Source organism: Lutra lutra, chromosome 9, assembly GCF_902655055.1.
Source record: "Lutra lutra chromosome 9, mLutLut1.2, whole genome shotgun sequence".
Taxonomy (NCBI): domain Eukaryota; kingdom Metazoa; phylum Chordata; class Mammalia; order Carnivora; family Mustelidae; genus Lutra; species Lutra lutra.
The window spans coordinates 140,814,753-140,835,281 of NC_062286.1; the positions used below are offsets into that span (position 1 = coordinate 140,814,753).

A 20,529-nucleotide genomic window follows, 5' to 3' on the forward strand; every position below is an offset into this window, starting at 1 on the left:
ATATGGGGTCATAAATTTAAGTCTGATTTTAACTCTTCTCTAGTGATGTTGAGATTCCGGAATGAAGGGTGTGAGTTGGCAGATTCAGTGAGAGGTGAGGGGGGAAGAAGAGTGTGATTGTGGACTGGAGGATCTATCATGGGTAGGGAAGGAAAGAGGGACAAGAAGGAAGGTAACGGGTACAGCCAGACGGTGGAGGAGTGAGCAGCCCAGGCCACTCCAGAAAGCAAGCTGCAGGGGAGGAAGGTCGCAGTGAAAAGGGCGTTGGAAAGGGAGATTCAGCAGGTGGCACGGACTGCTGCTGAGCAGGTCACAGCAGAGACCTGGGCTGGGTCACACACACACACAGTGCAGGGTGGGAATGTGTGTGACTCCTTGTAAGTGTGGCCAGACAGGAGGCAAACAGGAGTCCTAAAGCTGCATAGGGCTCCGTGGGGTTCCAGCTCCGGAGCGGAGGTCACTGTCAGAGCAGAACAGTCACTGTCTCCTGACGCAGAGTCCCTGCTGCCCTTCCACTAACTGAATCCCTCTGCTTGTCTACGCTAGGAAAGCTGCTTTTTCCACTGGACTTAAATACCGGTAGTATTCCCACCCTCGGCCACCCTTCTGTAGGCCAGCAGTGGGGAGTGAGGCCGCTTTCTATCCTGCCTCAGATGTCTGATGGGAGAAGGATGTTTTGTTTGAGCCAATATTCATCAAATAACTTTTTATTTATAATACTATTTAAGTCACAGAGCATTTATTTCAACTTTAATATATAGTTAAAACATGTATATTTTTATGTTAGCAAGATACTATTACAATGAGTACTAGGAGCTTAAAAAGAATCAGTGAAAACAGCTGCTGGAGCTGAGCCCTTCTACCTACAGCGATGATGTCTCAACAGCGCAGTAAGTGGAAGCGCAGCCAAACGTCCACGCTCTCCGAGCGCGCTCAGAGCACTGGCTTCCGCTCAGGTAAGGGTTTTACATCTGAGCCTTTAGCCTTTCTCAGCATGCTGAATTTTTATTACATGTAGTATATTCTGTACTAGTAATACTATTTGGTCCAAACTGCATTCTTTTAAAAATATTTTATATGATAAACCTTAGTTTATTAAAGAAGCTAGTTTTATGAGTGTAGTTAACTCGGTAAGATTTGTGCAATGTAAATATTACCACAAAAACAAGCAAATTCTTTTTACTGTTTGGTTCCCCAAATTTCCCTTTCAAAGAAGAGCGGTATTCTACAGGCAGAGGTCTCTGGAGGCTGCAGTCGTGTTAAAGTGGCTCTTTCACATCCATAAGGCGACATTTCTTTGGGTTTGGAGGCCCCTACAAAAGCACTCTGGCCGGGGTGACATGTGTATTTTTCTCTTTGTAGGGCTACTCTGGTATTTCCTGTTATACACAAAAAGGAATAAGTGGATAAAACCTGTTGATAACAACTAGACATCACACACGAACATTTCTTTCATGAGCCATGAACAATGACATCAGTCCTCTGCGTACATTAAGAAGCTCCTCTTCTTGCTAGAGCCGGGGGGGGGGGATAAAAATCACACTTAGATTTTAAATTATCACTGTAAGACCACCAAACAGGGGCGGGGGGGGGAGGCTATTACTTGGGATTCTTTATAAAACAATCCTTTTTGTAAAGATATTTTGTATCAGTGCTCATTCTATCTTACGCCTCTGCCCCCAGGATCTGTTCCTAGCTAGCTACAGATTTCAGGGATCATCACTGATATTCTAGATCAACTGAGAGATCCAGTCTTTAAAACCCCAAATTGTTGAATTTTTTCTCTAGACTGAATTCCATTGACCAGTCTAGTCAGTCAGCTTGTTCGCTTCAAGCTAAGGTGTCTCAGCCGTAAGTGCCTCCGCCAGTCCGGCGCCGTGAGCGTCTACTGAAACTGGGCAAGTACGTCGCACGCATCTTTGTGTGCGGGCTACATTACAGGGTCCTAAGAAGGTCTGCCATCTCCGAGACAACACCGAAGATGACCTGCGCCCCCCTCAGGACTGCTTTTCCCCCACAGTGCAGCTGTGGGTCTACCAGACCTCAGGAAAGGCAACTACACTTCTATCCTCAAATTGAAGTAAAGGAAATCCTGTTGTCCCCGTGGCTCTGTCCTGACACACCTCCTGCAGAAGGCACAGCAGAGGTCCTCTGCAGGGCACAGTGCTTGGACACAGGACAAAGAAATCATTCTTTTAGCTCATTTTAAAATCTGCAAACTGATACTCCTTTTTCTCCTTAGGAGGGACTCATAGTAAAATACTAATAGAGGTGATTAAAGTAAGTTTGCTCCCACTATTCTAATTTAAACAATAAGAATCACTGGGCTGAAACTGTCTCTCAAACCAAAACAAAAGACAAGCCTGTGAAAGACTTGCCCCTCACTGGTGGCCAACCCACGTGAATCCCTGACCCATGAGGGGACTCACCGTTTCCTTCAGGAGCCTGTCTTGGAGCATTTTCATGTTTTCTTTCATCGAACACATCTGAAAATACACATTTCATCTATGAAATTTACTGTAAAACTTTCACAGCAAAGAGGTATTGCGAGAGATTATGTATAAACATGTAAAAGCTGGTACCTCAGATGTAAAAACAGTGTCTTCGTAATCAGTGCTGTAGAAGACATTTTTGTCCAGCGATGCTTTCAAAAGGTGAAGCCTAACGAAAGGAATTACCTTTGTCGTTATCATTTTACACTGCATTGCGGTAATATAGCAATTATAGTTTGATTAAGGACGTCACACTAACCTCTGCTGTTCACTTTTTTGATAGGCATTAAACTTCTGAAATGTCTTCTCCCAGAAATCCTTAATTTTAAAATATAAAAATTAATACTTGGATGATTACTATACTCCCAATTTAAACAACGTGGCTATATGCTAAGCATATTCTAGATATTACACACTCTCTTTCAGGGTTTTCCCCTAATTATCAAAGGCACTACTCAGCATAAGCTTCAGTCTATGTGTGTCCATGCAATCTAAGACTATTTTCTAAGGAACAAAATTAACAGTTTTCCCAAGTGTAGTTCTTAAAAGCACAAACCACAAACTCCTTCTCCAAATCTTTTAAAGACTGTGAATCTTTTTCAAAATTTTCCAGCTCCTCTATGATGATGAATTGGAACTTGTCAAGTTTTTTGATCCTAGTAAAGAAATAAAATGAGATTATTTTTGTAAACTGTAGCATTCAGAAGTTTTCCAAAGAGGTTTTTATTACAGACCTGTACTCCTGAATCTGATGCTTCATTGTGTTCAGATGTTGTTGAGCCGTTTTCCAAGATTGCTTTGTAAAATAATCCATCACTTTCTGGCGGATCTGAAAAACACTAATATTTAACTTGAAACTCTTCACAAACTTTTCTAACCAAGACTATGTTACAAACAAAGCCTTGACCACGGAAATGATTACGAGGAATTCAGAAAAGTGACAAATGAAAACCTAAACCCAGTGCTCATAAATCAATCCAGTTGGAGCAGCATCCGGTTCCAACAGGAAGGTTTTAACTAAGGGTTTAACTGATCACTGGTTTTGTAAAGACACCACAGTCTACATAATTTACAAAAATGCTACTGATTATAATTCTCTTCAGGAACAAAGTCAAAAGTCACACTCAGAATTGTTACCAACTTCCATGAAAACATGTTTGCTAGATGCAGCCAGACGCAGAACAGAATATATAAATCAGGGCTTTGCTGTTGAGATTAGTTTGACCTTTGATAATTAAAATGAAATATACAGAATCTTAGTGTTTTTTTTTTTGTTTTGTTTTGTTTTTTTAAAGATTTTATTTATTTATTTGACAGAGAGAGATCACAAGCAGGCAGAGAGGCAGGCAGAGAGAGAGGAGGAAGCAGGTTCCCTGCTGAGCAGAGAGCCTGATGCAGGGCTCGATCCCAGGATCCTGAGATCATGACCCAAGCCGAAGGCAGCGGCCTAACCCACTGAGCCACCCAGGCGCCCCCAGAATCTTAGTTTTAAAGAGAAGAAAAAGATAAGAGATGGGGCTAGTGATAAAAGACATTTTTCTGCACAGGTTAACAGCAGGCCAGGAATTATTCTAAACACAGGCATGTGAGGAAAAAGAGGTAGGTGGAGAAAACAATAATTAAAAATTGTTCTAGAAAGTATTTTTGCAAACATCACCTCACCGGAGCCTTAGCAGCTAAGGCACCGTAGGTGTGGAGACCTGGTGACACAGAACCAGAGGGCTTGCATCCTTTCCACGCTGTGAGGGTGCTCTCTCTATTGTCATCCCCGTGCAAGAAAAAGATGAGGCACGAAAAGAAAATCGTTCAGAAAAGAAGAAAAATCATGCCAAGAGTCCAAATGGTAAGCAAATTGAAAAGGGAAATAAGACAAAGAGAAAAGAATCTAGGAAAAGAAAGAATATGGATAACGCACAGGTTTTAGAAGAGAAACCTGGCTCCGAAGACAAATTACTCCACTTTTCACCAGTCTGTGAGGACCAAGGGAGTTAAATGGGTGTTTTGTTGCCAAAGGATCAAACCCAGCTGACAGTCTTGTAGAAAGGTAGTATCTTATCATACTATTGGGTAGAAGTCATAATTTAAAGAATGGTAACTCACATCGAACTTCCTCCTAAATTCTGTGTTGAGGCTCTCGCACATCACCCCTAGCTCGGCGATCTCACTTTCCCAGCTCTCCCCAGGGAAAGAAAAGTCATTTGTTGATAATGGAGATACACTTCCAGATACTAAAAAATGAAGATAATCAAGTAAAGTTAAAATATACATTATTACAAATTTAGTCTGAATCTAAACTTCAGGAAGTTTAGAAGTCTTATGAAACTGAGAACAAAGTCTTATTTTCAGATTCTGTGTGTGATCTAAGAATTATGACATAAAAGACCTCCTATTTTTCAATTTAAAACTATTTTGATTTCTAAAAAATCCTCTTGGCAATGGTAACACTGGGATGGAACATTTTTGAACTGATCATTTTTTAATTATTTCTATGTTAATAACCCAATATTTGGTGACATACTGATCAGTAAATTTATATTCTAGTAAAGCTTATATGTGGTAATCAATAATAGAATCATAAAGGAGATTTCTGAGTACAAAACAGACCCTTACAACTATATTTTTCACAGAAAGTGAACTTTGTGATAAAGCATTACCCTTATTAGACTTATCCAGAGTTCCCTTTACAGAGGGCATTTGTGTGTGTGTGTGTGTGTGTGTGTGTGTGTGTGTGTGTGTGTGTGTGTATCAATTGAGATCTAAGAAACCACCTTCCACAATAATTGCATTTTGACAAAGGCATTTATTCTACCTACCTTTGTAAGTGTGATGATCTCTATCCTCAGTTTTAGATACCTTTTTGGGAAGCAAGTATACTCTCCCTTCCTCCTCTTCTTCCAACTCTATTTCATCAGCATTACTTAGATCATCTTCTATGTACATTCGTTTGCGACTAAGATGCTGTGTGGGGCCTTAGATACAGTTAAAAAAATGGTGCTACAATCTTGATTAAAAATATCAAACAATTTTCTTGCTTTTATAAAAAAAAAACCCACAAGCTTTCAATTATTTGTTTTAAGGCATTAGTGCATTAAGTTCTATTTTCCATTCGACTAACTAAACTGATAAATGTTCTGTCTTAAACGATAATTCCCCGCAGTAGTATTTCAGTGATGCTGTTTTTAAAGCAGGGCTAGGACTACAAACCTGACATATGAGTAGAGCCACAAGGCAAGTCACACCATATCTGCTCTCTTTCTTCACTAGACAGGGATAGTGGAGATGCGGAATGACCTCCCTAAAACAGATATTAGAAATTGGAAAATTCTGTAAGTGCTCTTGCTTCACCTGTGACCATGTTTCTCAAACCGTGAAGCCATGAATCGCAACTGTGGTCCGTTCCTTTTTCAGGTAGTTCTGTTTCTACCCCTTCCTCTGCATCTCACCACAACCACACACTGATGAAAAGCTTATGTCCGTCTCAATCCTACATTATAGCAATAGTTTTCAGCTGGCTTTCTCAACACTCTCCTGGTTTTCCATTCTTCCTTAGGATTTTGATTTCTTTGAGTCGGGGAATGGGAAGCCACACAAAATAGAAGTCAAAACTCTTTTCTCAACCTACTTTTCAACATCTTTTTTTAATCTAACCTGGCGTTTTCCTGTACACAAGCTTCTCCATTCCAGTCAAATGAGTCCTTTTCCTCTTCCATGAAAATGCATGCCAACCCAGTTACCTTCCTCTACGTATTAGGTGGGTCGGTAGATACTGACCAAGCGGAGAAGGAACAGAAACCTATCCATTGAGGTGGAGGTCGAGCCCTCCCCAGGTTATAAAATTCCGCCTTACCTTTCTGTGTTTTACAGGTTATTACAATATTTTTGACGATGGACTGATGGACTGCTACAGTGGCACAAAGCTCAGCCAAATTTCTATATAATCATGAAACCTGAAAGTCCCTGTTATAACTATGTAAGTCAGTGATTCAGCCGCTATATCCTATTTAAGACCTTACAACTTCTCATTTTAAAAATTTCAACTTTTTTCCAACATTAAACCATCCTTCATACTTTGAACATCAGATTTTCAGTAAGTTAAAAATATTAAAATATAACTATTATTAAAGAACAGTTATTGGATTGTTGTAAGAACAATCTTAGTTTAAATTGGATGGTTATACTACCCTTTAAACCGCTATTGCTTTATACAGGATTTTCATTATTGTTTGCAAGTTCAACTTCCATCAACTTTTTTCTGAACTATAACTGCTTACATCTGAGTAGCTGTTGCAATTGTGTATATCTTGTGTAAGTACCACAGAATTTATATTTTTTCTATTCACAACAGTATTATTAATTGGAGTATGCCTGGGCTATGAATGAATAAGACATATACAAACCCAAAGGAAATTAGAAAATTATTTAAAGCCAAAACACAACAATATGAAACCAAAACTACTTATGTTTTGAGGGAATAATTCATTTGCTGCTAAAACTCAAGAACCATTCACAATTAAAGGGTGAAAAAATCCTTAGACAACTAAAACATTAATTTGATCAAAGTACCCACCAAGAACTACAGAATAAGCATGCCTATTGGTACAGTATCTAGTGAACATTGTCCCCACGGTCATCATCTCCCTAACAAGAGGGCCTAGGCAGGGAATTATGACAGAATTAGTCAAGGTAGTTGGAGATATAAAAATCAATAGTGTTTCTATGCAAAAGCAAAAAATTAAATACCCAGAAAATTCAGCTTTTTTAATACAGCAAAAAGAAAATCCATAAAACACAAGAGTTAATCTATTTTCTCTGTGGAAGATTTGGCATAATTTTTTTGGAAATATCACCAAAATGTAGAGAGAAAAATATGTGGACACGAAAGCTCAGTATCAATCTTGGGAAACGGCAATCCCCTTAGACAAACTGCGAAATTTACACGAGTGAGAAGAGGGCCCAGAGCGTGTGAAAGTACAAGGCGAGGGTGGTGAAGCTCCGGGGAGGCCCTGCCGAGGAGAGCCCCGGGGCCGCAGCACACAGAGCTCACCTGGCTGCTGCCGCAGCGCCCCGCTGACGGGCTGGGCCCAGAGGAGCACTGCAGCCGGCGGAGCCAGCGGGGCACTCAGGCATGATCCTGCACTAACTCACTACCCATGTGCAAAGAGAAATCTTAGAAAGACTGAAAACCTAAAAGTTGAAAGGAATCAAAACTAACACTTTTAACCAGGAAGGAACAGGACAGTAGCTGAGGGATTTGTTGAACACAAAGACTGGTCAATTTTATGGTCTCATTTTTTGTCCTATGGAAGTTTTTTATTGAAGTGAAAAGATAACACTGGAAAAAGAATGTTTGCATTGTATATAACCAATACAGAATTAATATCTAAAATATTTTAAGAACTCCTACAAATTTCTAAGAAAAATCAGATGATATTAAAAAAAAAGGCAATTCACAAACCTGTCAAAAAACATGAAATACTGATGCTGTTAATCAGCAAAATGCAGAGTAAAGTTCCTCACTACACTTACAGATTGGCAAACAGAGAACCATCTGGTAACAACCGGTTAAAACTGTAGAGAAATGGGACGGTCACATACCAGTGCTGGAGAGTGCAAGCTGACAGAACTATTTAGATAACAAATTTCCGATATCTAAGAGTCAACAGTAAATGGGAAACAAATGGCCAGTAAGTATGTGACAATTAAAATTCCAACTAGCACTGAGCAGCATAAAAGAAAGTGGGCAGGCGATTATCTAGGTTTTGAGATTTCAAGATGGAGTACTGAGGGGAGGAAGGAATCAGGGAAACCAAGGATGGCAGAGCATTACTGACAAAGGATTGCAAAGGTGCCTTGGGGATGACTGGGGAGGGATGACTGGGGAGGCAGGCCGAGGAGTCTAGGCTGCAGACCTCCTGTCTGCTTTAAACAGCAGAGCTCCATTCCCATCGGTTTGGCGCATTGGTGCTTTCATGAGAGATTTTGTTAGAAACATGCTCTGTGAGGACTACTGGCTAACCAGAATAAAAGGCCCTTAAAACACGGTAGGAATACAAACATTCAATTACAAATGGTTAGGACAGAAATTTGGTGTTATCAGAGGTTTTAGATCATGGCTGTAGGTGTACTGAACTCTCACTGATTCCATCTCTGTACACAGAGGTTAGCACATATCAAGAGAAGAATGTATTTGGGTATTTACTATGTATCAGGTATTAACGCTTAAATAATCAGACTAATTTTTCACAGCCCCACTGTGCAGATGAGAAAACTGAGGTGCGGAGGGATTCATTAACTTGTAAAATGTGACACAGTTAGCAAAGAGCGGAGCCAGGATTTGAATGCCAATCTGTCTGACTCACAACTCTCCTGCTATACCCAGTTACAGTAAACTATATTATCTTGGCAGTCAGTTCTGTAACTTGATTACTGCTCTAAAATTCTCTAATTTAAGCCATTTATACAACCCAAGCCAAGAAAACGGGGGTGGGGGTGGGGAGTGGAGGCAGAGTGGGGTTTGTAAAGTGGCACCGAAGTATCCACGACTGCAAACTTCCTTGTAGGCACGGGTGTTAGCTGCCCTCCCTCGCTTGGACCGTAACTGCTTCCTGTCTTTAATGTCTTTTTACAACCCTGTGAACATACCTACATATTGAGAAAAAATGGTATATACATATATAAAGAATTTTTCCCGTATCATTAAATTTGTTAATATTCATTCAGTAACTATGTGATTTGGACGTACAGACAAGTGAGTAGCGCCTCTGGGGAGGCCAGCCCTCTGATCCCAATACCAGCGGCACTCAGTGCTTCCCACACCAGCACGGCCTTCCTCCTGCACAGCCCCCTGCTAGTCTAGGTTTCACGGAGGCTATTTTACTCATCAGTAGGTTACTCTTCTCCCACAGACCAAACCCTGAGCCTTATGTTAGGTGGATAAGCAATGTGTATTTGATTAAAATTAGGAGAAATGATTTACCCCCTTCAGATATATCTGATAAGGGAAAAATAATGTATATTCTTACCAACAAGAAGGATCGTGGAATTAGCGAGCAACTTTCTCTTGCACAAAAATTTTTGTCACTGTTTTTAGGTGACTTTTTTGGACCTCCAACTCCATATTTACTGCTTAAGGATTCAGGGGATGAAGTTTTTGGAGAAGGTGATAGGGAGTTTGTTATACGGTCATAATCCTGAGTAAAATTCCTTTCTCTTATTTTCTCTATACCTGCATTGAAACACAAAACACAAGAAACACATGGCAAGTATTATCACTGTGACTGCTTCAGAAATAGTACGATTACATTCTAATATAATAATTAACCAAATCCTCAAATCTTATCTATATTTAAATAGATAATAAATCAAGACCAATTTTTTAAGACTCTGAAAAATACTATAGTTCAATTTAAAATGTAATCATAAGGGGGCACCTGGGTGGCTCAGTGGGTTAAAGCCTCTGCCTTCAGCTCAGGTCATGATCTCAGGGTCCTGGGATCGAGCCCCACATCGGGCTCTCTGCTCAGCAAGGAGCCTGCTTCCCCCTCTCTCTCTGCCTGCCTCTCTGCCTACTTGTGATCTCTCTCGGTCAAATAAATAAAATCTTTAAAAAAAAAAATAAAATGTAATCATAAGAACTTTCAAAAGCTCAAACAAAAATATCTGTGGTATGAGCTGCTCTGTGAAGATAAACCTAAGTATTGTCTTGATTATTTTGACATCATAGCCAATAGTCACATAGTAAAGCCACAGAATTTTCTGGTTGGAGATGGCTTGGGAAATCATCTTATCTCAATCTTTCATATATAGATGAGCAAATTCATGGCCAAAATAAGTCTTGGTATAAATGAATTCTCAGACAAGTTTTCAGGTCGAATAAGGGCATGTACATCTGTCTTCCAGTGTGTGCTTATCTGACATGACAGTGGTCCTGAGCACTATGGAAATATTCTAGAAAAGAACAAAATACTACTTTGGAGGAAGTATGTTAACTTATTTAAATCCTGTATTTTAACTGAAAAGATGGATACTTGGAAATGTTTTAAAATATCTTTAAAGGGAAGTGAAAAAGATAAAAGTACAAACTTACAGCTTCTGTGCTAGAAAAGTGTGTGATGTGTGTATGTGTTTGTGTGTACTATACATCAGAGCTCCAAAAAATATGAGTATTTGTCAGTTATTTTTAAATAAAAGCAAACCTCAAATCATGAAGATAACCTACTATGGGTTCACAGAATGACCATGATATTCCTTAGAGACTTTTGTCAATGAAATGTAAAAAAGAGAAAGTAGAAATCCCCATCATTATTTTCACGTTATTAAATATATTTGGGGATTAAAAATCTGAAAGTTTATTCAGCACATTATAATTTGTAAATATACATTAAATATTTTCCACATTGAAGCATTTGATCTTTAACTTCCTATCATGAAAGACATGAGTGTCAAATGGACACTGTCCTAATGTCTACTTCACAAAGACCAAGTTACCAGCATTAACTAGCTCAAAAAATGATGTTTTAACTACCTATAATTTTGAAGGGCATGTTTAAGATTAATCTTTAAACTGTATTTTCACACAATTAGAATCATAATAGAAACTTATTGAATATTTAAAAGAAAAAAATGATACTGACATCTCATTACTTCTATAGATGATGGGCTCCCAGATAAGGATATAGGAGATAAGTCAAGGCTATTATCTCTTATAGCATCTTTTAGGAGAGATGAATTTTTCCATTCCTTTGATATATCCTTTTGTGTTTCAGCAGAGAAGATGTTCTGTTGTTTCTTTGGCAGCTTCATGGTTTTGCTTCTGGAATGGATATTCTCCTCCTAAAGGTATTGATAACTTTCAGATCATACTTGAATACAGATAAGTTATACTTAGGCATATAAGACAAATTATGCTGAAATTACCAAATATCTCCTAATACTATTTACAGGCATAACAGGGGCCTCAACATGAGTAGTGAAGGACTTTCTAATATATTAGAAGACCTATGACAAATTCACAGGAAAAAATACATGGACTATAATAGCATAAGAAATACCAAAATGCTGTTAAGGAGAAAATTATCATCAGTTTGGGGAAACCAGAAAGAGTTCCTGGATTTCATGGCACCTGACATGCTTGGGAGTTGTAAAAGAACAACTTTTATAAGTTGTGAAGGTGAAGGAAGACCTACAAAGGCCAGGGGCGACCCCTGACAGAGCCCAGTAGGCGGAGAGGCAGGGGTCTCCCTGGGTCTGTGCGCTGGCGCCGCGAGCCCGCCACGGGTCCTGTTAGGGAGTCACAGGCTATTCCATCTGTTTCAGCTCTGGGAACACGCCAGGGGACAGGGGCAGTGAGTGTGCAGAGGTATTCTGATGCACTATTTCACTGTATGGAGATTTTCAGGGTTTTTCTTTGAAGAGGGATAAAAGGAGAGGTGGCTTGGGAAGACAAACAGCTATATGTATAGTAAATTAAAGTAAGAAGTGATAGAAAATGTGGAGATAAGTCACAAAGTCCTTAAAGTCTTCCAAGTAAAGGATAGCAAGGTTACGAACAAGGGGAGGTGGAAGTTTACTGATGTGATGTTAGCACAGTGGAATGGTCAGAGACCTACCTTTAGTGCTAGACTCTTTGGGTTCACAACTTTGTTTTACCACCGCCTACCTGTGTGACCTTGGGCAAGTTCCTTTATCTCTCTGAGCCCTAATTTCTCGTTTGTAAAATGCGATGTCAATACGAGTACTAATCACGTATGGTACTTGAGAGATTTTAAGATGTTAAGGTACTTGGCATAGCACCTGGCACACTGTAAGCACTGGATTGTTGTTATTATTGTTTTGTTTTGTTTTTTTTTTTTCTTTTTACTTTGTTAAAAAAGCTTTCAAGCACAGATGGCTAGGCATACGTATGTAACTTTCAGGACAGAAACCAGGCATGGACACAGGTTGGGCAGTGTATAGGAAGAACCTCAGGTCCATTCAAGAGAAAGATTCACTGCTTCCCAACAGTCTGCACTTTCTTGAAGTAAAATTTTGGAAAGATCAAGCACTTCACTAATTCAAAGATATTATCTTCAAGTTATCATTTGCCTAGAGTCAAACATCTGTTTTATAACACTAATGCCAACTTCTCACAAATTTACATATTGCCTGAACATCAATTTTCAGTCTATACAATTTCTCATATAGAAGGTTTAATCTTAAGATGTGACAAATTTGACATTTCTGCAAAAATATATTGTTTAGTATTTTCACAGGCTTTTCAGAAATTTTTTTCTGACTTGTAACTATTTACCTTTACTAGCAATTTCTCTTTAAACGAATGTGAAAATTCTTGTTCACTCTCTGATTCTGAATTTGAGAGATCTTTATAATTTTTTTTGGTTTTTGCTGCTCTTCGTGGAAGTCTGGTTCTCCCATCTGGAACTGTCTCCTCTACCTTTTTGGTGATGTTTTTGTTGGGTGTCTTTAGGAGAAAAATTTCTGAATTATTAGATCAGTATTTGAGATATAAGAAATATAAGCTATTTTCTATAAAACTGGCACTGTGACAAGAAATACATAAAATATTTGTAGGAATAAAAAGGACTCCTGATTAACATTTTTGAAAGATGGGATTTTATCTTTCCACCCAAATATCTTCTCTATTACCTTTTTTTAAATCCCTATCATTAAAGCTCTGGGGAGGCCTGGTATATATTACCTAACTTACATAAAAAAGAGAAGGAGAGGAAAAAAAGAGAAGCAGAGATATAAAAAAGTTCCTATAACTACAGAATAAAATAGACCTAAAACAGGCCAACATGATCCAAAAAGGCAGAAGGCAGGAGGATGCATGCGAAGTCTAGAACAATTATGGAAAAACAAGTAACAAATAAGGATAAAATTATGAGATGAAAAATGAAGTTTTTTACATGACAGAAGAAAAATAATATTAAAGTGATGTTTGAACACAAACTTCTTGGCTTTACCACTTTAGATCTTGGTTGTCCCCTTTCCAAAGATGGTTCTGCAATTCAAGAAAATGAGTTTTCAAATACATATGAACTGGCATTAAAATTTATTAGAATATTTTTGCATAGAAGTTAAAATCATAACAAGAACATATCTTTAAACTCATTCAAAAATTTAAATTTCAAGATGATTTGAGGCTACATTGACATTGATAACTTATTAATGTTTGGTAGGATATGAATTACCAATTTCCTTTCTCCTCCTTTACATCCTAAAATTTTTAGACATGCAAGAGAATACATAAGTCATAATGAATACCTAGATGCGTCTCCCACTCAGTCTAAGAGCCGGACGCTGAGTGGCGCTGTTTTCTTTATGTGTAATTATGAGCATCTCTAGGGTGCTCAATACCCCTCTGCCGAAAGGGAAATTTTCATTATATTGAATTGTTTCTCATTCACTTGGTCTTAAAAAAGAAACTTTGACTTCACAGATATGTATCCCTAAACAATACAGTGAGCTCTATAAAACAGTATCATCTCATACGTAATTTTGTATTGTTTGCTTTATTCTTCACCATGGTTCCTAAGATTCATCCATATTACTGAGAATAGCTTCAGTTTCTATTCCCTTTTTTGCCTTTCAAGCACAATCAACTTTCTAAATATTCTCTGAAGCCTAAGAAACTACCCACACCAACGAAGCAATGAAGTTCTGGGAGGAAGGTCTTCCAGTCCTGGCAAGAAGCCAGCCCCTACACACTGACTGGCGGTCACTTGGCTATTCAAACAAAACTTCACTCAGAAGTTCAATTTTGGAAGTACTTACTGGTGACAGTATTCTAACCCCGAACGGTCTCCTCAAAATCTCTGATTATCTACTCTCTGTTACAAGTGACTGTAAACTCCCTGAGAACATGTGAATCTTCTGTTTCCCCTTGGCTTAGAACATACTGCTTCCAAGTCCAGACATGTGACCAGACACAGTGCGTCTTTCAACATCTCCCCCCAAGTCTGATCTGTGTTCCAACTACCCCAATGCTACAATCCCTGCACTAACACATGATGCTCTTTCACACTTGTCTCTTTTACAGGTGATAATACTGTTGCTTCTCTCCCACATGTATATAATAGGCCTTATCTGTTTTCAAGATTCAGCCTCGTTTATGAACACATGCCAAGCTTCACTTCCATATTTCTATTTTTACTTCTATTTAAGTCATCACCTGCTCCCCCTGACATATGCACAAAGGTTACTATTGGTTATTTTTATCCTGACCTAAAAGCTGATTCCCTTAAAATACATATCAATTTAAAAGTTCAGAGTTATGCTGTCTTCTTTTAAAAACGGAATATATGAAATCTTTGTGTTTTAGCAAACAATCCAGGAAAATGGTTATTAGGTTCTAGCTAAAAACCCATACCTCAAACTCTTATCCAACTACTTCAAGAGAGTCACTAGACAAAGCAGAAGCCATATGCTGGGAAGATAACCTGTGGGGCACCTAGGTGGCTCAGTTGGTTAAGCGACAGCCTTCAGCTCAGGTCATGATCCTCTCATGTTCTCTCTTTCTTTCTCACTCTCTCTCTCAAATAAATAAAAATCTTAAAAAGAAAAATCTGTGGAAGGTATTTCTGCAAGAAAATTGTTTTCCTTACAATATATCTTTATATGCATTCTATGTGAACTCCTAAAAAGAATATGTGTGGGTGTGACAGGGAATGGGATGTCCAAGATTTGATTTTTGCTTAGAGTGTTGGTTTCATGAGTACTTAATAATACGTCATTCACAATAATTGCTAAATAACTGAATAACAACAGTAGGCCATGAGTAGACAAATGAGAGGATGCATGAATCAAAAAATATGACAGGCATATTTTGCGTCTCTAAGATCCTGGTAAAAAAAATAATTTATATAGAACCATATTACTAAAAATGAGAAAACAGAAACCAAAATGTTGCTCTGTTCTATTCACAAGGCTGTGTAGTTACAAACACGAACTACATACACAAATATACTTATCAACCAACAAAGCATTTCATGTACTTGAAATGGTAAAATCATTTGCAACATTTCTCTAAAAAGTGATTTCTTACTTGATTTCCCACTTTTAGGTTTCTTCATGTTTTTATTTCTGCTATAGTCTATTAGTTGTGGTTTTGACTTTGGTTCCTTTAGCCAGCTGACATCAGTCTTGCTGTCATCACATCTGTATTCTGTGTCAGTATCACTAAAAAGATTTTTCTTTTTAGGATTTGTTACAATCTACAAAAAAAAAAAAAAAAAAGAATCCTTGTAATAGATGAAGAAATGTGTCTCATTATTATGCTATGTAAGGTAAGTTAAGCCAAAACAAAACAAAACCAAAAACCGACCTCAAGCAACAGAAAAACTAACTTCTTAATTTTTTGGCATACTAATCTACCTGGCATTAAGGAAAACATATCTAGAAAGTCACTCAGAAATCCAGAGCAGAGACTGAGATTCATATTTTGTTAAAACTGCTTATTCCCACAGAGACATACGCCAATGTCATCAAAGAAAGTAAAGCTGTCGTATCTTCTATTACTAGATGATTACAAATAGCTCAAAGATCATGCCAAAGTCATAGTGGGCAGGTGGATAATCCCACAGAGGGGGAAAAATTCCAAATGATTTTGTTTTCTAGATCTGTGATCATCTTTGGCATTGGAAAATTATTTTTAAAATACTGCTATTAATAGGCAATTAGGATATAACTTACTCTTTTATCTTTTGTTTTGAGAGAAGTTTCAAGTTCATCATGATTCCTTAAACCTATCCTTAAACAAAAATATTCATAAATTTTAATTAACTTTAGTTATTTGTTCTCTTAAGGTAACATATACTGGACAGTTAGACATTACTAATTCACTATATAATTCTGGCCAAGTTGCTTATATTCTCTGACCTCAGTTAATTATAAAAATAACAAGGTCAGATGAAAGGACTGAGTTCTTTCAGCTTTATCATCTAAGAGACACAACTAATATTAAAAGTACACAGAATCTACACATTAATGTTAGAAGCAAAGGCTGAAATATTAGAAATAGAATGGAGGTAATCATGGCAGTAGCATTTTTTATTCATTCTTCTCATCTGTTAAATACTCTCAAAGTGTGAGAAATTTTGAAGACAAAGAACAATTGAGAAGTTTATTTTAATTTGATCCATCTAATTATAATAAAAGCACCTACAGTTTTATTGAATTATCCACACAGGCTTCTGTAGCTGTAGCTTGAAATTCCTGGATCTATATTGTGAATAAATATTAAACACTTTTTCTTAGTGTTGAAATAAGGTAAATAAAAATTAAAATTATAGTTTCTATAACTTTCATAAGATGCAGCCATAAAATTAAGTTTACTAAAATATTTTTATATTTAAGAAGAAAGCTAATACCATAAAATATACTAAAAAAATAAATAGGAGTAATTGTTTTTAAATTTCTTGTATCCAGAATGAAAGTGATTTTCCTGATGTAGTAGTGTGAGTCCCACCCCCATGCCCCAATTACCAATTTTTCCTCTACTTTAGTCCAGAGGATTTGAAAGGAAACCAAATATACCTAAAATGGTGCCAAATAAATTTTAAAATATTTAAAACTCTTTCAAAGCATATCTTCAAGAGAATGGAAACCCAAAAACATACACTATAATAACTATATGGTGAATACAAAATAAATACTAAATACAAAATACTGATTTCTAGCTTACTCCAAGTTTTATAATAGGCTCATCAGCTCCATTCAAATTAAAATTGTAAACATCATTCCTGTAAAAACGAAGAGAAATATTAACTCTGTTATATAATAAATACATTTTCTTCAAATATGAATAAAACTAAGATCTATGAAAAATTACTTACAAGGGGCATTCAGAAGTAACATTAACAAAAGTAGTCTTCAGTTGTCTATAACTTTTTTTCTGAACCTTTTCCTAAATACAAAAGAAGTTTATATAACATTCAAACTTGTCCACTAGTATACTTGGCAAACAAACAACATATGCAATTATATTTTCATATTTTTTCTACTTGTTTCTATTCATGTTTTACATCTGTAACCATTTCTTTAATGTAAACTGAGAAAAGTATTACAACATCCAGACCAATAAAAATTTTGAAGACTTTAAGTACTAAGAACATAATTGGAAGTACTGTAAATTAAATATAAAATATAAGGTTCTTACATCTTTATTTGCACGGACACTCCTGTACATAGGTAAACGCTATCCTATAAGCTGAACCTTAGTGATTTTAGAAACACAAAACAAGCATGTTTCTTTTTTTCCTGGACTCATTTGCTTTAAAGTCTTAGAAAAACTTTGGAGGAGACTAAGGTTTATGTAAAATCACTATTAATATCACTAAATGATTGATTACTGAACAGAAATACTCTGAAGTCTAATAAGTTGGAAATACTAAAACTATTCATTTTAGTTGTTATTCATATTAAGTTTTATTCTGTATTTTGGCTGTTTTATATATAACTATTTGTATTTTTTCAAAAAGTTTATCCCTTATTATATTACTCCTCTGATCACTTATCTCAGTTATCCTTTCCAGTAGCATTTTTACCAGCATTTACATACACCTGTTCAATACACCTACTGTGTACTAGCCTGCGCTAGCTATTAGAGAAGATACAAAAAATAAGCCAAAATATTAAAAAGGATACAAAAGGAAGCAAAAGTGTTATATAGGATACAAAGATGATTCTAACCAACCCACGCTAACAGAAGACAAAGGAGAGATAAAAACTGCAACAGCGAGTGAAATCTCGAACAATGGTACAAAGAAATCAGTGTGTAGACTGAGAATTCTTGCCCATTTGGATTCTGAGTCAGGACACCTTGGAAGTTTTTAAAAAGAAGGCAGACTTTGAAGCAAGACTCACAAGGAGGAATCAAGTTTTGACGAGCAGAAGAGTGCGAGAGCACGCGGACTCAGTCCAAGTGCTTTCTGAAGAGGGGAAGAAAAAGAATAAACACTTGGAAAGATACTCGAGGGAAGCTCAAATTCTTCTTCTTCAGCTAAAGGAGACACCCATAGGGAGCTAATACTAGGAAATAAAGACAGACTTTGACAAGCTGGCCTGAGTCTCCACTTCATAAGCAACAGAGACCAAAGAAGGGATTTTGCACAACGGATAGGCGTGACTGAAGCTGTGTGCTTTAGAGAGAAAAAAGCTCCTTCTGAACAGAAGGATAGGTCAGCAAGAGAAACGCTAGACGCAAAAGAATCACATAAAGCCTTCTGCAATAATCCAGGGACTGGAAATTAGAACTCAAACTAGGAAAAAGGAGTTGCACAGGCAGCAAAGGGGATATTTAAGAAGAATGTATAGACGGTGAACCTCAAAACTTGAAATTAAATGCACAGAAAGTAACTGTGAGGAGTAAATCAAAGATAATTGGTATTTTAATCCTGAATAAATGTTAATTTTTTTTAAACAAAAAACAGAAACTTAGGAAGGATCTTATTGTCAGAAGAGATGGGATTAGCTATGAAAATAAAGATTTATTGAATCAGGGACCAAAAAATGAAAACGTCACACTCACATATGGAAAAGAAACATTTTTTTGTTTTGTTTTGAAAATTTGAACAGAAAGAGGACTATTTTGAGTAGTTGCCATTAAACTTGTCAGTTGTTTAATTCATTGATCAACATGCTGCAAACACTAATGCCATCCCATCCTGCGATTCCATTTTATGTTTACAGTCAAATATCATTTAGAGTTTGACTATACACTTGGGTAGTTAAATAAATGAAACCTACCTTACTGAGCTGCAGATCAGATTTGTTTGAAAAGCCACTATAAGAAAGGTTTTGCCAAAATTAAAAAAGCAATTCAGTATCATAATGTTCTTCATAAAAGCCATTTTATATAACGTAAAACTCTGGGTCACTAAGTTCACATTCAATACGCTATAAAGAACTGACGTGCGCGGCACCAGCCGGGTAATTTTGCAGCTTCCCTTGTAGTAAATAGCAACCCTGACTGTTAATGAGAAGCTGAATCATTCATGCAGTAGGAGGGGCCAAGCAACTGGAAATGAATGGTTCTGCCAGGAGAGCAATTGTTTTGTGTCTTATCATAGGGCCAGAATTAATTTAAATATGAATTAACCACCAATTAACCTGTAAAGAAACATTTCTAATAACAACTAACCTTCAGAAAGACTGCAAACAAAAAAATACATATTTACTATATAAAAATAACTTCTCAGCTCATTTAGATTTCATGTTTCATTAAGCAATATATTTAAATATATTTAGTTTTACTCAGCACTAGGCTCAATAAATAAAATCTTAAAATGTTTATATCCCAAAGATTTATTTATGAAATGGTATGCTGTATCAATATGGTACTTTTGATATTTTATAAAATGTAATAATCACCTACTACAAAGACGAATTTCAAATTTAGTTCCCTTCCTGTATAATTTAAACAGCTACTATTTTTAAAAGTAAATGACTAGGGACGCCTGGGTGGCTCAGTTGGTTAAGTTGATGTTCGGCTCAGGTCTTGCCAGGGTCCTGGGATCGAGTCCCGCATAGGGCGCCTTGCTCATCAGGGAGCCTGCTTCTGCCTGCCTCTCTGCCTGCTTGTGTGTACTCTCTTTCTCTCTCTGGCAAATAAATAAAATCCTTAAAAAAAAATTAATTAAAAAAAAGTAAATAGCTAGGTGTTTTCTGCTGGAAAACTGTATTACTTGAACATGCTCAAAACTTACCTTCTTAAAATTGAGTAAAATAATTTAGTTGTATCAGGCAGAAAAATGTTTATTTCTAAAATATAAGATCATACCTGTCAATCAAAGACTCCTTGAATTTTCTTGTAGACTTTATATCTTCCTTTGGTTTATACCTCTTATTAATTTGGTTTATCAAGGTTTCTGCTGCATCAGTAAAGCCTTTGTCTTTTGACTTTTCTCTCTGAAACAATTTATAATTTACTTTAAAACTCTACCAGTAATCCTTCAAAGGAAAATAAAGGAACATTTAAGAAAAATCTGGTTCTATATATAACTACAAAGAGAAATAAAAGAGGTAAGAAATTGTTTAG

General features: G+C 36.9%; 1 protein-coding gene across 4 annotated transcripts in view; it reads right to left on the reverse strand.

Moving 5' to 3' along the window:
• Positions 1 to 719: 719 nt before the first annotated feature.
• SYCP2 (synaptonemal complex protein 2) overlaps positions 720 to 20,529 on the reverse strand; it is a 68,977-nt gene continuing 49,167 nt past the window's right edge. For 2 of the 4 annotated variants that reach the window (XM_047746692.1, XM_047746695.1), the window contains 20 exons: positions 20,272 to 20,399; positions 19,239 to 19,275; positions 17,327 to 17,397; positions 17,176 to 17,233; positions 16,657 to 16,712; positions 16,185 to 16,242; positions 15,538 to 15,706; positions 13,457 to 13,494; positions 12,781 to 12,951; positions 11,125 to 11,324; positions 9,515 to 9,725; positions 5,697 to 5,787; positions 5,306 to 5,461; positions 4,593 to 4,720; positions 3,227 to 3,321; positions 3,049 to 3,148; positions 2,752 to 2,810; positions 2,583 to 2,661; positions 2,430 to 2,486; positions 1,356 to 1,511 (listed from right to left, as the gene is read on the reverse strand). In XM_047746692.1, the coding sequence (XP_047602648.1) occupies positions 1,434 to 1,511; positions 2,430 to 2,486; positions 2,583 to 2,661; positions 2,752 to 2,810; positions 3,049 to 3,148; positions 3,227 to 3,321; positions 4,593 to 4,720; positions 5,306 to 5,461; positions 5,697 to 5,787; positions 9,515 to 9,725; positions 11,125 to 11,324; positions 12,781 to 12,951; positions 13,457 to 13,494; positions 15,538 to 15,706; positions 16,185 to 16,242; positions 16,657 to 16,712; positions 17,176 to 17,233; positions 17,327 to 17,397; positions 19,239 to 19,275; positions 20,272 to 20,399 (2,040 nt within the window). In that variant the 3' untranslated portion in view covers positions 1,356 to 1,433. Of the gene's footprint in view, positions 1,512 to 2,429; positions 2,487 to 2,582; positions 2,662 to 2,751; positions 2,811 to 3,048; positions 3,149 to 3,226; positions 3,322 to 4,592; positions 4,721 to 5,305; positions 5,462 to 5,696; positions 5,788 to 9,514; positions 9,726 to 11,124; positions 11,325 to 12,780; positions 12,952 to 13,456; positions 13,495 to 15,537; positions 15,707 to 16,184; positions 16,243 to 16,656; positions 16,713 to 17,175; positions 17,234 to 17,326; positions 17,398 to 19,238; positions 19,276 to 20,271; positions 20,400 to 20,529 lie in introns of all 4 variants that reach the window. The other 2 variants (XM_047746694.1, XM_047746693.1) reach the window with 2 other exon arrangements.